The sequence below is a fragment of the Ascidiella aspersa genome, chromosome 2, assembly GCF_963924565.1.
Source record: "Ascidiella aspersa chromosome 2, kaAscAspe10.2, whole genome shotgun sequence".
Classification (NCBI taxonomy): Eukaryota; Metazoa; Chordata; class Ascidiacea; order Phlebobranchia; family Ascidiidae; genus Ascidiella; species Ascidiella aspersa.
This window is the reverse complement of record NC_139448.1, coordinates 38,558,976-38,573,082: the sequence shown is the minus strand read 5'-3', so window position 1 is coordinate 38,573,082 and position 14,107 is coordinate 38,558,976. Positions and strand designations below refer to the sequence as shown.

The following is a 14,107-nucleotide window of genomic DNA, read 5'->3' as shown; positions in this document are numbered from 1 at the left end:
TCATCATTGCAACGAATATGTCGGTGGTCGCAATATTCATGGGTGCGAATGAGATTACCGTTACTGCATCGAAAAAAAATTGTGTGCGTTCCCTCCTCACAAACCCACTGTCCATTTCCACAAACCCTGTCTCTCCGCCCTTCACACGGCCCCATACGTTGGCGGCAAGTCGTCTTGTGGATCGCTTCGAACTTGGTTTTGCTTGTCTCGTTTGAACAATGAGTTACCTTAACCCACTTATAATAGCCATCAAGCACAAGTCGATCATGGCATGGCTCATTTCGTCCGACGCACTGGATCCTACCGTCAGCCACTTGTTGCTGGCAAGCTCTGCAAAACCACTCGTCGCTACCGTCCATGCAAATGGGCGAACCGTCACATATGTATTTCTCTCTCACACACTGAAGCCCATCGTTGCAATGCACCAAACCACTTCCACAACTGCTGCAGTTCGTCTCATCACTCAAATCGATGCAATGTTTCCCACCATCGCACCACTTACTTTCATGAACACACCGCTTCCCATCATCGCACTTCTTCGCTCCTGGCTTACAAGTTGTGCAGTTTATCTCATCACTCCAATCGTTACAAGTGTTCCTCCCATCACACCACTTGCTTAAGTGAACACACCGCTTCCCATCATCGCACTTCTTCGCTCCTGGTTTGCAAGTTGTGCAGTTTATCTCATCGCTCCAATCGTTACAAGTGTTCCTCCCATCACACCACTTGCTTAAGTGAACACACCGCTTCCCATCATCGCACTTCTTCGCTCCTGGCTTACAAGCTGTGCAGTTTATCTCATCGCTCCAATCGTTACAAGTGTTCCTCCCATCACACCACTTACTTTCATGAACACACCGCTTCCCATCATCGCACTTCTTCGCTCCTGGCTTACAAGTTGTGCAGTTTATCTCATCACTCCAATCGTTACAAGTGTTCCTCCCATCACACCACTTGCTTAAGTGAACACACCGCTTCCCATCATCGCACTTCTTCGCTCCTGGCTTACAAGTTGTGCAGTTTATCTCATCGCTCCAATCGTTACAAGTGTTCCTCCCATCACACCACTTACTTTCATGAACACACCGCTTCCCATCATCGCACTTCTTCGCTCCTGGCTTACAAGCTGTGCAGTTTATCTCATCGCTCCAATCGTTACAAGTGTTCCTCCCATCACACCACTTACTTTCATGAACACACCGCTTCCCATCATCGCACTTCTTCGCTCCTGGCTTACAAGCTGTGCAGTTTATCTCATCGCTCCAATCGTTACAAGTGTTCCTCCCATCACACCACTCGCTTAAGTGAACACACCGCTTCCCATCATCGCACTTCTTCGCTCCTGGTTTGCAAGTTGTGCAGTTCTTCTCATCATCACCGCGCCTACAATTCCACCGCCCGTCGCAAACTTCAGTTTGGTTAATACAGCCTCCTTGTCTGCTACACTTAAACTGATCTTGGTCGCATCTTGCTTTAGCTTCAACGCAAAAGGCGAGCAACGCACAAACAAAAGTTAACATCCCCAACTGCATTTTACCAACTTATAGTGTGCAATATCTTGTTTTAAACTACACATGTACAAATATAGCGGTTTAACCGGCGTATAATATTATGAATTGTTTAATAATTAAAAGTCAACAACATGAACAACGTCAAATATGGCAAGACTACCTCTCAATTTTGTGTCGCGTAACTTCTCGTACCAAACAGATTAAATATTGTGAGAATTATTTAAACTGTAAATAAACGAAACACTATTTTAGTCTACTTTAAACCTTGAACTATATGCAAATTAAAAGTGGGTAACCGTTTCTTATCTTATTTGTAAACAAGTTGCCAAATTAAATGTTTGGTGAATGATACAAAAAATACAATGTTAACCTTAAACACTTTTATTATCACAAAAATTCATACGAAAACTTTACTGAAATTGCTGCACTAATGTAATAAAGGTAAAATATCCTTCCAATTACACAAAACCATAGCTAAAATCATATTTAAAACCATAACTACAACAATATAACTCTGTATATATTTTTTTCAAGTTTTATTTTGTTTTGTGAATATTCACTCCTGACTGGTGCTTTAAATATTTTAAATTTAAATAGCAAAATCCCCGCAATATGAAAACAGAGGCTAACCTAATTAAAATATTAACAGGAAATTTAAGCACACACCTGCTCAAGGACTAGAGTCTAAATTCAACGTTTTCTCAAATTGTTTTTTTCCCTTTTTTGTTTTCGTCATGCATTGTATTACGAGCGTTGGGCGTCATTCACTGTTACGCATACAATAGTTACCGGAGGAGCTACTTTTAATCAATATGGTAGCAACAGTTATAAATTACAAACATATACCTTTTTAGAAAACTATTGTATCATATTTCTTAGTTTCAAAAATATTAGGGTCTACGATAAAATTTGTGATTTATTTTTTGTTAATATGCCTTCTGTTTCTTGAAATTAAATACGACTGGTGTTTTTGGAAAAAAATGCCTCTATTTAATATTTCAAAATCTTCAGGGTTTAAATAAACTTTATATTTATTTTGTTTAATATTTAAATTTATTTTGTTTAATAATCTGCGTGAAATGCTGATTGGATTTGTCAGACCGACCCAGGAAAGCAGTATTGAGGTAAAATATTTAACACTTTTCCAGGTAAACACGCTGTAATCACCCAGACAGACACGCGTCGCTGTTCCAGACTATTTAAGATAATATAGACTCTTTATGGCAGGGATGGGAAAGCACTGACCCGCGGGTCACGAACTGATCCACTACGGATTTTTAATGACCCACTTGTCTCTTTAGATTAGAATCCCGAAATGTTATTCAAACTTTTTTAGAAATAAATAAATGTACAAAAAAACAATTCTTCGTTAGATAGCACTATTCTGTCTGAATTAGGGATGCCCATCTGTGGGTCGTGTAAAAGTGTTTAGGAGTGACGATTAGGCCTACATTAACTGCACTTCAACAAATGCGTGCAGAAAAGCAAATAAATAAAATCATTTTGTTTTTCTTTCAAAACGTAAAGGGTGACAATGTTTTAAGACAAATAAGAGCTTGCAGACTAAAAATCCTGAAAACCCTGGGTAAACCATGCTGAAAAGCTTTTTGCTGAACTTCTGTAATCCCAAAAAAATAAAAATAGCATTTGTTAACTATTTAGGTTCTTAATATTCGTGGGAATCCGAATTTGGAAATAGTTCAAAACCTTGAATTACCAACCCTTACTTTAAACTATTTGCTTGATTAAAAATACTTTAACGCCAAGACCTAACCACAGAAGTTCGTGATAATATAAATTATAGCAATACCACTGCTGCTTCCTAGTATGGGAATACAGGGCGCCAATTGAAAGTCTCACATCGAATATTTAAAAATGATATTTTACCAAATTAATTTTTGCATTTCGCGCGAATCAATAATGCCTTTCCATTATGTTCAATCGTTTTATAAGAAACGCCTTCTAACTCAGCGTTTCTTGAACTTTTTTGACGGCGACATAAATACTAAGCTTCAGTACAACGAGCGACGCAAATTCTTTCCACTGATGTTTTTACTAACCTTAAAGAAGAACCACAATAAGACAACAGCATAAAAACGCTTAAATTTTATTTATTGAGCCACGCATTGCTTTCACATTTTTCTCTAAATTTTAGAGAAACCTTGCAATAAAACATTCGCCTTACCAAGGCAGTTATTGAAATAATATATAAAGACAGCATGAAGTCACAATAACTAAGGTCACTGCTTTCTATTATGGGAAGATAAGAGTACAGGGCGCCAACTAAAAGTCGCGAGTTATTTCATTGAAAATATTATTTTTATTAAAATATTTCAATGGCAAAAGAGCTTCATGATAATTTAAATTACACCAGTACAACTACTGCTTCCTGTTATGGGAATACAGGGCTCCAACTTCAAGTCTAGAGCCCATGGTTTCAGCCCAAGCCCCGATGCACATGGAATATTGGTCGGGTGCCAAGTTTACGTCACACCCCCTTTTGTGGTAGATGTGGACCAGGTCCGGGTCCACCATAGACATCACATCCAGGTCTGGGTCGGCCACCATCTTCTTGAAGAGGTCCACGTCCTCACCTCCCCAACCTTTTATGTCAAGCCTGGGGAATAAAAACTAATGGTCAAGAAGAAGGTGATGATTTTACGCTAATCGCTTAAAAATACATCTTTAAATTATACTCTTAAAACAAACCTTTGATGTCAAGGTTATTTTTTTATTTAAGATCATTTTAAAATATTTTTGTTTAAACTCCCCAACCTTTGATGTCAAGTCTGGGGAAATGAATTAAAAGGGTAAATTATAATTTTAATAAAAACCCTTTACTTTCAACATTTATAGTTTTGACTTTAAAAAAGACAATATAAAACAAATTGAGCAACAAAGTAACTTTTTCATTTATTTTTGTTTCTCTAGATTCAAACTTGTGAAGTATCTATAAATAAATGGTCATTTTGTTAAAAATTGCAAAACAGGTAAAATTTTAACCTGAAACCTCCCACTTTTAGATAGTCAGCCTTGTACATTGCGGCCACTCCATACGCGTAATAAATCCAGAACCCGGTGTGTTTGTTGATCAACATCTTGTCTTCTGTTAACGGCGTCAGGGTCGGAATGACTTTAGCGGCTGCATCCATAACGTCTGGATCGTACTGAACAAATGTAGGGGTTTATTTACAGTTTTTTTTAATTAAATGTACTTAAAATATCTTCAACCAGGTTTACTGAACAAATGTAGGGGTTTACTTACAAATATTTTTCTAATTTAATGTACTTAATTCAAAAGTAAATGTACTTAGTTAAAAATGTGAAAGGAATTATTGAACTAGAGATAGCAAAACAATTAAAAAAGATACAAATAGTATTGCATATCTGCAGGGTTGACACACATTTCTAGGAAACAAATTTTAAGACATTTAACGACTTTTTAAAATTTGTTTATTTTCAAATACCAAAAATTGGCTTGTTTGACATGTTTTGATTATAAACCAAAAATAAAACATCATAAATACCAGGTTTTAAAACTTTGTGGCAAAATGTGTCAGTGATTTAAGCAAGGCATTTCGAAAATGAAAGTCCAATTCAAGCCTTTTTTTGATAAAGTCGATCCCCAGTATAATTCAAGTCATTAGTTAACCAAGTTCAAAACACTGCCACAAAAAAAATTAAACGATAAAAACGGAAAATTTTCCGATAAGAACCATAACTTGGATAACGCAACATAAAACAAACAAGTTATTTATTGTGAAAACAATTTGATAAATATTCCAATTTTCCAAAAAAAATTTTTTTTTATTTTATTTTATTTTTTTTTATGATCTAGCACAGGGATGTCCAACATTTTAGTATAGTGGGCCGCATTGACACATGAAATAATTTAATGGGCCGCAGAACCTATTAAGTTTTAAGATTAAATATTGACCTTTAGAGTTGTAGCGTTATAACGGCCTTTAGAGTGTTATATATATTTTTTTACCCATACTATACTATTAGTGCGCCCCTAAAAGCTGACTGGTACATTTTAATAGGCTAATATTGAACATTTAAAATACTACTACGGAGTGAAAATGACTAGCGGGCCGCACAAAAATTTCAGACGGGCCGCAGGTTGGACATCCCTGATCTAGCATTAAATTGTTTTCATCTAAAACAGCCTAAAAACATATAAATGCGTTTCAATGTTTTATGACGGTTAACATAAATAGAAAGGCTTACCTGTGAATACATGATCGGAAATATAACTCTTCGTCCCATCATTGTGTTTCTTCTCACGCGGTTGAGGAAGTCCGAGCCGATCTTCAAATCAACGTCGAGAAACAAAACAATCTCATCTTCTTTACACTAAGAAGTAAACAAAGCGTTAAAAGATTGTATAGATGGTAAGGCTGTTTGTACGAACAAGACGCAGCAAGCAACGGTGCAAGGTTTCTGAGCCTGTGCAGCTCAGTTAGAAGAGCAAAGGTCCCGGTTTTGACCGAGGTCATGAGTTCGAACCTCACTATTACGGGCTAGTTTTACGAACAAGATGCAGCAGGCAACGGTGCTATGGTTGTTTCTCGACTTGTTCCCCTATGCATCTGTAACTTGGTATAGCTACGGTATGACCGGAGGTCGTGAGTTCGAACCTCATTACAGGCTAGTTATACAAACAGAGAGTAGAGTAGGCAGTAGTGATGGAATTTTTTTTAATTTACTCAAGAAAATAATAATTCATTTTTTTCCCACCTGCATTACTCCAGTGTGAAGTCCAATCGCTCTGTTAAATTCCCCTTTTGTGAATATGTACTCTATAAGAGCGTGCGGGTTTCTCGCTTTAAACTTGTTCAAAACGCTGATCGTGTGTGACACTGAGTCATCACCCTTCACTTTGTCGCCCTCTGGTGGCTCAAATATAACAAACATCATCCGAACGGGGCCAGATTTTGACCCGTAAGGACCCAAAATGTTTTCTTCGTAGCGCTTCAGAAATAAGTTGAATCTCTCTGTGACCTGAAGATAATAATGCATCAGAAACTACATAAAAAGGTTGAATGTTGCACTGAATATGTGATAATAGAAATCACCTTGACCCTTGCAAGATAAATCTCGACCTTAATTCCTGATCAGAAACAGCAGAACTCTCTAGCAAAGCTAGCAATTCAGGTCAGACACAATAAACAGATCTTAAAAGATATATATATTTCGCGAGCGAAGGCATCATCAGTATATCTTATTCAAATAGAATCCTTTCGACTTCAAATTCTCGTTCTATTTAAAAAAAATTACTGACAATGTCTTTGGTGGTAAAATATATATAACTTTTAAGATAGTGTCTGATTTCAATTGCTAGCTTTGTTAGAGAATTCTGATGAAAAGGTTGATTTAAATTTATGTCAAAATTTTAAGCACAACAAGTAGTCAGTGGAAAAAATCAAGTGGAGAATAAATATTAAACTATAAAAATTAGTATATTTGTTAGCACCTGAAGAATATTTTGCATTGAATATACCTGAAACTAATTTAAGATGTTTTATGTTTTAGGTGCGCTACAAAAATTAAGCAAAATAAGCGACCTCTAAAAAAAATAGTTTCCTTCATTTACGCAAACTTAACGAAAATAAACAAAAACTAATAATTTGACATTTCATTTTATGCCAAGTGCCAAAAAAGCAGCGGTCCTTAAACTTTTTTTAACGCAGCCCCCTAAAAATGTTTTTGGTTCCCGTGGACCAGGGTCGGTCCCCAGTTTACCAACCCCTGCATTAAAGTCACGTTAATATCACCTTTGACAGGGGTGATATTATGTTGATCATTTCAGTCCCTGTAGCCAGTTCGATGTCGATTAGCTTTGGTTTTCCATCCTTAAAAGGTCTCCACACTTCAGCAACTGTATTTTTCTTCAAATCTTCCTTTCCACCCTCCTATAAGAAAAATAAACACAATCATCTATGGAGTGATTCTTTATCTGTGGATAATTACTCACAAAGGAGTAATTTGACACTTCATAGGGATAATTTAGATATTCGATTAATATGCTATTGAACACTGAAAAGCAAAAGTAGTGGACTTTTTTAAATTGCTTTTTACCATTAATTGATTGAATGTTATACAACTTTATAACTAGAAAAGAGAGAATAATAATAATCCATTGAGTTATTTTTAGGGTTGATAACACTAAAATGATTTAGACCCTCAGAAAAGCAAGAACAAAGTGAAGGGGGCATTGTGCTAAAGTTCCAGTTCAACAAATAGCATTAGTGATGTCATAATGGTTGTAGTCTTTTTTAAAACCTATACAGGAGAGTGTAACATAAATATGCAATGCTTACTTGCCCTCAGTATTAAAGTAACAATTATTATTTATATCAGTTTATTTATATCAGAACGCTGCCTAAAATATTATAATTTAATGATTTGATAAAGATTGAAACAAAAAAATATAAATCAAATTCTATTTAAAAGAACAGACATTTACACGCTGCAAATACACTTAGGCTCAAACTAAGCAAAACATAAATTTAATAAATGTACAAATGTACCTGTATATTAACAAGGTAAGACAAGCCATGAAACGGGTCAGTTTTCCTGAATATTCCTGACACAGTTAGTTTTCCAGTCGGCTTTTTCATCAAAGAATCTGTGAATTAACAAAAATGTCATTTTTTCTGATTTCTGTTTTGATTAAACATGTAAAGATAAAAAACATGCAAAGTGTGGTATATTAGGTACCAGGCTGGCAGAATCTTGCCAGCCTTTTGGTGACAAGCATTTTGGGCCAAATTCGGCCAATTAGCAAGAAAAAAAAAATATATATATAAGTTTGGAAATCAGTTCTTTAGTTTTTTGGCTGATTCTTCGGCCGGCATAGTCACCAAGTCGCCAGCATTGTGCCATGCTTGTAGGTACATAAAAAATCGAATGGCAACAAAAATTCTGTTACTGGTATCAGTATAGGTCTAAAAATACAGAAAAATGTTCAAACTAGGGATGTCCAATGATACCGGATCGGAATCGATGCCTAATTGCAAGTGATAGTGTCGCTAGTCTACTGATACTCGGGATGCATTGGTGCCGATCCGATACCAAATTTATATTATATTATGTTTAATAACTCCAGCTTTAATTTGCAAGTCAACACAGCGGATTTAACTTTAATAAAAATATCAAAACATAGCAGGTTAAAAATTGGTGGTAACTAAACTTCTTAACTCTAAGGCCAGCTGTGGCCGAACGGGTGGAAAAAATTGCCTCTAATAATTTAATCGATTTTGTTTGTTTGAGAATCGTAATAACGTCATTGGGTAAAGAATCGTGATACTTTCTATTCAAAACATCAGTTATTATCATTGGAATAAATAGGTTAATATTGGACATCTTCAGTTGACAATTAATGCTGCAAAAACCATTAAATTTGTAAAAACCAAAAAAATATGTTATCGGTATAAGTTAAAAAATACAAAACCTGGTTTAGAAATTAACCTGCCATGGCATCATTATGCTCCTTACCATGGGTTTGAACGTGACTCCTCGCGATCCGATCGACGTCTTCCACTTCCTTCCTCCACATCCCGTTCAACCCGATCCTCGGCTCCTGGTTGATCATCTCGTAGTTGTGCTTCGACGTTAAGAATCGCCACCGATGTGTCTCATCCTCCAGCGCAGAGACAGGTTTGTATCGATATGATCTGCACAAGAAAAGTAGTACTTTGTGATATAGTCTTGGTGATATATCTAGAATCCATATGTAACATGTTGCTCAGTTGTAGGCGTAATCATTGTAATTTCAGTCCCTTATAAGATCTGAATGAAAAAGCTGTGCTGAGACAGATTTGCATTGAGATGAAAAATGCGTGGTAACACTTCATCTAGAATCTATCTGTATTACTTAATTCGGTAATTCCCAAACTGTTGGCAGCGGCACACTAGTGTGTCTAGAAAGATTATCAAGTGTACAGCGAAAATTTTTGTAATTTCGGAAAACAGAGTATTTGTATTACCAATAGGCATACACGCAAGCATTTTAGACTTAAATACGCACTATTTATTACAAATTAATAATTTTGAACCGTTTACATAAGTTTGTTGTGTGTTAAGGGCGATGGTAAAACTACTCTATCGTTGTTCTGTTAAAAGAGTGCCGCTAAATAGTTAAGACTTTTTAGTGTGCCGTGAAATAGTTAAGACTTTTTAGTGTGCCGCGAGCCCAAAAAGTTTGGGAACCACTGGCTTAATTTGTTGCTTAGTTGTAGAATCATTGTTATCTCTAAATAAAATAATTCACCGATAATTCGACCTGCTTTTAAGATTTGTAACCTATGTGTGTTTTGTTTAGTAGGTTTCTGCTTTTATTAGGGCCATAAACACGGCATATTTAAAAGTATTTGTATGCATGCCCATGAAAACACATTGGCTTGAGTGTCAGGATTAATTGCATAAAATTCTTGGTAATGTAGAATCCATATACAACTTGTTGCTCAGTTGTGGCTGTAATCAATGTGATTTTGTTTGCTTATTCAATAAGATGTAAAGAAAGTGTTTAGAGACAGTTTGTAACAATATGATCTGCATTCTGCACAAAAGAAAGTAGTACTTTGTGATATAGTCTTGGTGATATATCTAGAATCCATATATAGCTTGTTGCTTAGTTGTAGGTGTAGTCATTGGGATTTCGTTGCTTTATGATAATTTTATGACAAAGATCTGTCTGTTATTTCATTGAATAAAATCTGAATAAGAAAGTTGTGCTTGGTTTGTAGCCTTAAGTTTTATTAGAAATGCACTTGAACTTTACATTTCTGTATACAAAAAATAACATCGTACATTTTCACTTAAATGATAAGTTGTGAAATAAAACTTAAAACTTAAAAAAAACGTAACTACCCTCTTTTAATGGATTATTGATTAGTTACATAAATGTGTGGAATACAGCGCTGTAGAGTCAGGCCTATATAGATTGTTTATAGATCGACTTAGGAGTTTTTTATTTCTCTTTCCAGTCCAACAGGCTCCCCTGCCCTGGTTTTCACAGGACAAGCCTAGGGACTCTACGGAGACAGTTAACTTTGCTGGAGTCAGATTCTGGAATTGAAGAGTCCATAAATTTGTAAAAGGTGGAATAGCATATGTCATATGGTGGAATAGCATATGTCATATGGTGGAATAGCATATGTCATATGGTGGAATAGCATATGTCATATGGTGGAATATTTGCCACAGATTTAGGGTGTATCAATCACAAAACACCCCTAGATTGCTGAACATCCACCTTATTGTGTAAATTGGTGAAAAACAGAGTCTAAGACGGAACACCGCAGTCAGACTTAAGTTATTTTAAAGTGACTTCGCAGAACTGGTTTAAACAGGCCTCACCTGTAGTAACTCTGTGAAATTTCAGCATTTCTTCTTAACTTAGTTGAAATATCCTGTTGAATATTTCCACACGGAAGGCAATCGTCAACCAACCTATTCGGAATTTACATAAATCAGTTTTTGGCATAATTAAGATGCCAGTAATATTTTTTTTTTATCAAATAACGTTACAAAAGAAAATTTGTGAAATATTTTACCTTCTGCATGAGGAGCAATGTGGGGGAAGTCCCTTTGGAACTAAAAAGGTAAAATAAGTATAAAATATTCAGGTTTTGTTGTTATTCATGTAAAAAATATACGCGCATACATTATTTTTAATTAGTAATATATATAAGCCAGGGGGCATCGAACTTTTTTCCTAAAGGGCCGATAACTGCAAGGCCAGACCACCGTGGGCCAGAAAACTGTTAGGATTTACAATTGTGGGCCAGAAACAAAAGTTTGTCAAACTTTACTCAATTAATTAATTATCATTAAATGAAAAAAAAAGTAATAACTACGCAACAAAAACTTGAGCTTTTACAAGCTGTTTTTAAGTTTAAAGTTTCAAAAAATTTAATTTAGAATTGTATTTAAAAAAAACATTTCAACTCTTCTTTATCTTGATTAGAAAATATGCCATGGGTCGGTAGAATTAACTCTGCGGGGCGAATGTGGCCCATTGGACGTAGTATGCGACCCCTGATATAGATGTTAGATTACCTCTTTACATATGATCCACATATGTTACAAACATGCAAAAATATCTATCTATCAATCTATTTTACATAAATATCGTGTTGCGTACCGAAAATACTTTGATACAGTTTACGCAAAAAAAGAATGGTTATAATAATTAAATTGAAATAAATATGAGTCTATTTACTCAACTTTCCCATTAAATTGTCATGTTATTTTTTGATATATTTTAAATACAAACAATCATTCAATAAAATGTGCACACAAACATGTGTATTAACAAAGGTGATCTGGCTTTCGGTGTACAAACAATCTATTTAAGGGTTGAGTTGTGTTTTATGATATTATGTTGTTTGTTTAACACAATTTTTCCAGCAGAACAAAACTTTGGCAATCCAAAGGTGCATATATATATAACATAATAAAAATACAGCATGCAACTAAGTTTCACCACCTTTATAGAACATGTTGGAACATGCAAGTCCATTAAATATAAAGATTTTTTACAGACAATTGCACTTACCAGCCCAAAAACCATCTAAAAAAGATTAAGAAGCAAATTACTTGCAGGCAAATTAAAAACAAGACAGTGGCGGATTTGTTTTTTAAATATATACATATTAAATTATATTCAGTAATCAAGTGAGCAATTTTGTTTCCACAAAAACGAAATGTAATTTGTTGACAAATACTAAATAGTGCACACGCACACAAAACTAGAAGCAAATAATAAATTAGGAAAAACTGTACAGTGTACAACTACGATTGATTGTAAAGAACAAGAAATGGTGACCATTGTGCAAACTACATACTTTCAGCGTTGAATGCCTTTGCAATTTCTTTATTCCAAAAGTTCCCGAGTACAAACCATCCAACAGCAAAAGACAAGATAAACTGCCAATTGTGCGAGTGTTTCGTCGACAAAAAGTACACCTTTCTCATGTTAAAATTAGGCATATTGGTTAACAATGCTAACCCTGGAAGACCATAAAATATGTCAAAACAAACTATATAATAAAATGCCGACTAAACGATTTACCTTCATATTTATTAAAAAAACACAAACAATTTTTATGTTGATGAATTAGTGCAGGTTGGTAAACTGGTCATTTTGTAATGACTCAAGTCCCAGTCAAGTCTTTTGTGAAAAAACTTTTACATTAAAATTGGCAAACTCGTCCGATTTAAGCATTTACTTAAATAAAAAATAACACAAAATGCAACATATAGCAAGCAAATTGTTTTACTTGCAAAACTTAGATCAAGGGTCTCAAACACGCGGCCCGCGGGCCGCATGCGGCCCGCGAGAATATTTGTGCGGCCCGTGTAAAAATTTTGGATTTCCAAGTATTTAACAATATTTAAGTGCTACATATCTTTTTTCATCAGATTTAAAAGTTAAAATTCACTCTAAAATTGCTTCAAAAAACTTAAACTATACTTACCAAACTTCAGTCATATCACTTTCAAACGCTACCATTTATGCGGTAAAAGATCTACTATTACGTCACATTGCCTATTCAACTCTGTACAGTTGTTCATTGTCGAGTTGTAGGCTTTGATTGTTCTAGCCTAGTATTGAAATAAATTTCTATAGCTTAAAAAGCTAAATTACACTTGTCTTTTGCTTCAAAAATGAGAAAAATCACAGACGAAGGAAAAGTTTTTCAAGATAAGTGGGAGGAGTTATATTTTGTCACCGCGGTCAGAGGTACTAGTTATTGCCTTATTAGCCGGCAGAAGATCTCTGTTATGAAGAAGTATAACAAGGGTTTGCACTTTGAAACAATGCACCGCGATAAATAATATGCTTACCAGGGCGAAGTAAAAAAATATAAAGTTAAACCAGCACTTTGCAAACAAAGAAGTTTCTTTGCCAATATTAGGCAGTCCACATCTGCAGGCAACTCTAAGATTTGTTTCTGCTGACAATTTAAAGCCCAATATCGATATCCCTGTCCTTGATAAACGCTGCCAGTAAAGTAGCCAGAACAAATAACTATAGCCTAAAATCAGCCTACACGTGTTTATATTTTATTGTGTTCTTATTTATTGTAAATTGCGGCCCTTGGGCATTTTACACGTCCTCATTTGGCCCTCAGAGCAATTTGAGTTTGAGACCCTTGACTTAGATGAATAACCTAATTTTATAAAAAAAATGCGTAATAAAAACACTTCATTTTAACCCTGTAGCCAAGTTATTTTAAAACAGTTATTAACGTGCTTAAGTTTCATGGACTAAAGTCATTACTACGCGGTAAATGACTATTAATTTTCCGCCAGATTACCTAACTAAATAAGCTTAGCTGGTAACAATACACAATCAAAACACTTAAAGGCAAGCATTCGCTAATAAACGTAACAGGCCTATTTATAATGAGTGATTAAACGTCTGAGCATTTCCTGTTATGGCTTGCACATTAACAAATTGAACGGTGTACATCACACAGTACCTGCTACTAAGAACACAAGCTCGTTATGAATCGTTGGGTAGGCGCAACTAATAGTACAGGGCATTGGTTGCTAGTGCGGTTTTGCCGGTGTATACCGCCATA

The 14,107-nt window shown here is 35.3% G+C and overlaps 1 protein-coding gene across 2 annotated transcripts; it reads right to left on the bottom strand.

Moving 5' to 3' along the window:
* Positions 1–3,632: 3,632 nt before the first annotated feature.
* LOC146165651 (chondroitin sulfate synthase 3-like) lies at positions 3,633–12,523 on the bottom strand. 2 transcript variants are annotated; one of them, XM_083382183.1, is made up of 11 exons: positions 12,365–12,523; positions 12,076–12,090; positions 11,072–11,111; positions 10,875–10,967; positions 9,012–9,190; positions 8,045–8,142; positions 7,289–7,426; positions 6,252–6,515; positions 5,742–5,867; positions 4,515–4,678; positions 3,633–4,128 (listed from the first exon to the last, which is right to left on the bottom strand). In XM_083382183.1, exons 1-11 carry the CDS (start codon positions 12,507–12,509, stop codon positions 3,891–3,893), a joined length of 1,500 nt encoding a protein of 499 aa, XP_083238309.1. In that variant the 5' UTR covers positions 12,510–12,523; the 3' UTR covers positions 3,633–3,890. The 2 variants fall into 2 exon arrangements, with proteins under 2 accessions (XP_083238309.1, XP_083238310.1); XM_083382184.1 differs by lacking the exon at positions 12,076–12,090.
* Between the last annotated feature and the right edge of the window lie 1,584 nt (positions 12,524–14,107).

What these genes read in the sequence shown, in the direction of transcription:
- LOC146165651 (XM_083382183.1), bottom strand. Translation starts at nt 12,509, where the DNA reads ATGCCTAATTTTAACATGAGAAAGGTGTACTTTTTGTCGACGAAACAC. An exon ending in CTTACCTTGTTAATATACAG is followed by an intron (nt 7,427 to 8,044) that starts GTACATTTGTAC and finishes TTTTTCTTATAG; the next exon opens with GAGGGTGGAAAGGAAGATTT. An exon ending in TAATATCACCCCTGTCAAAG is followed by an intron (nt 6,516 to 7,288) that starts GTGATATTAACG and finishes TATTATCTTCAG; the next exon opens with GTCACAGAGAGATTCAACTT.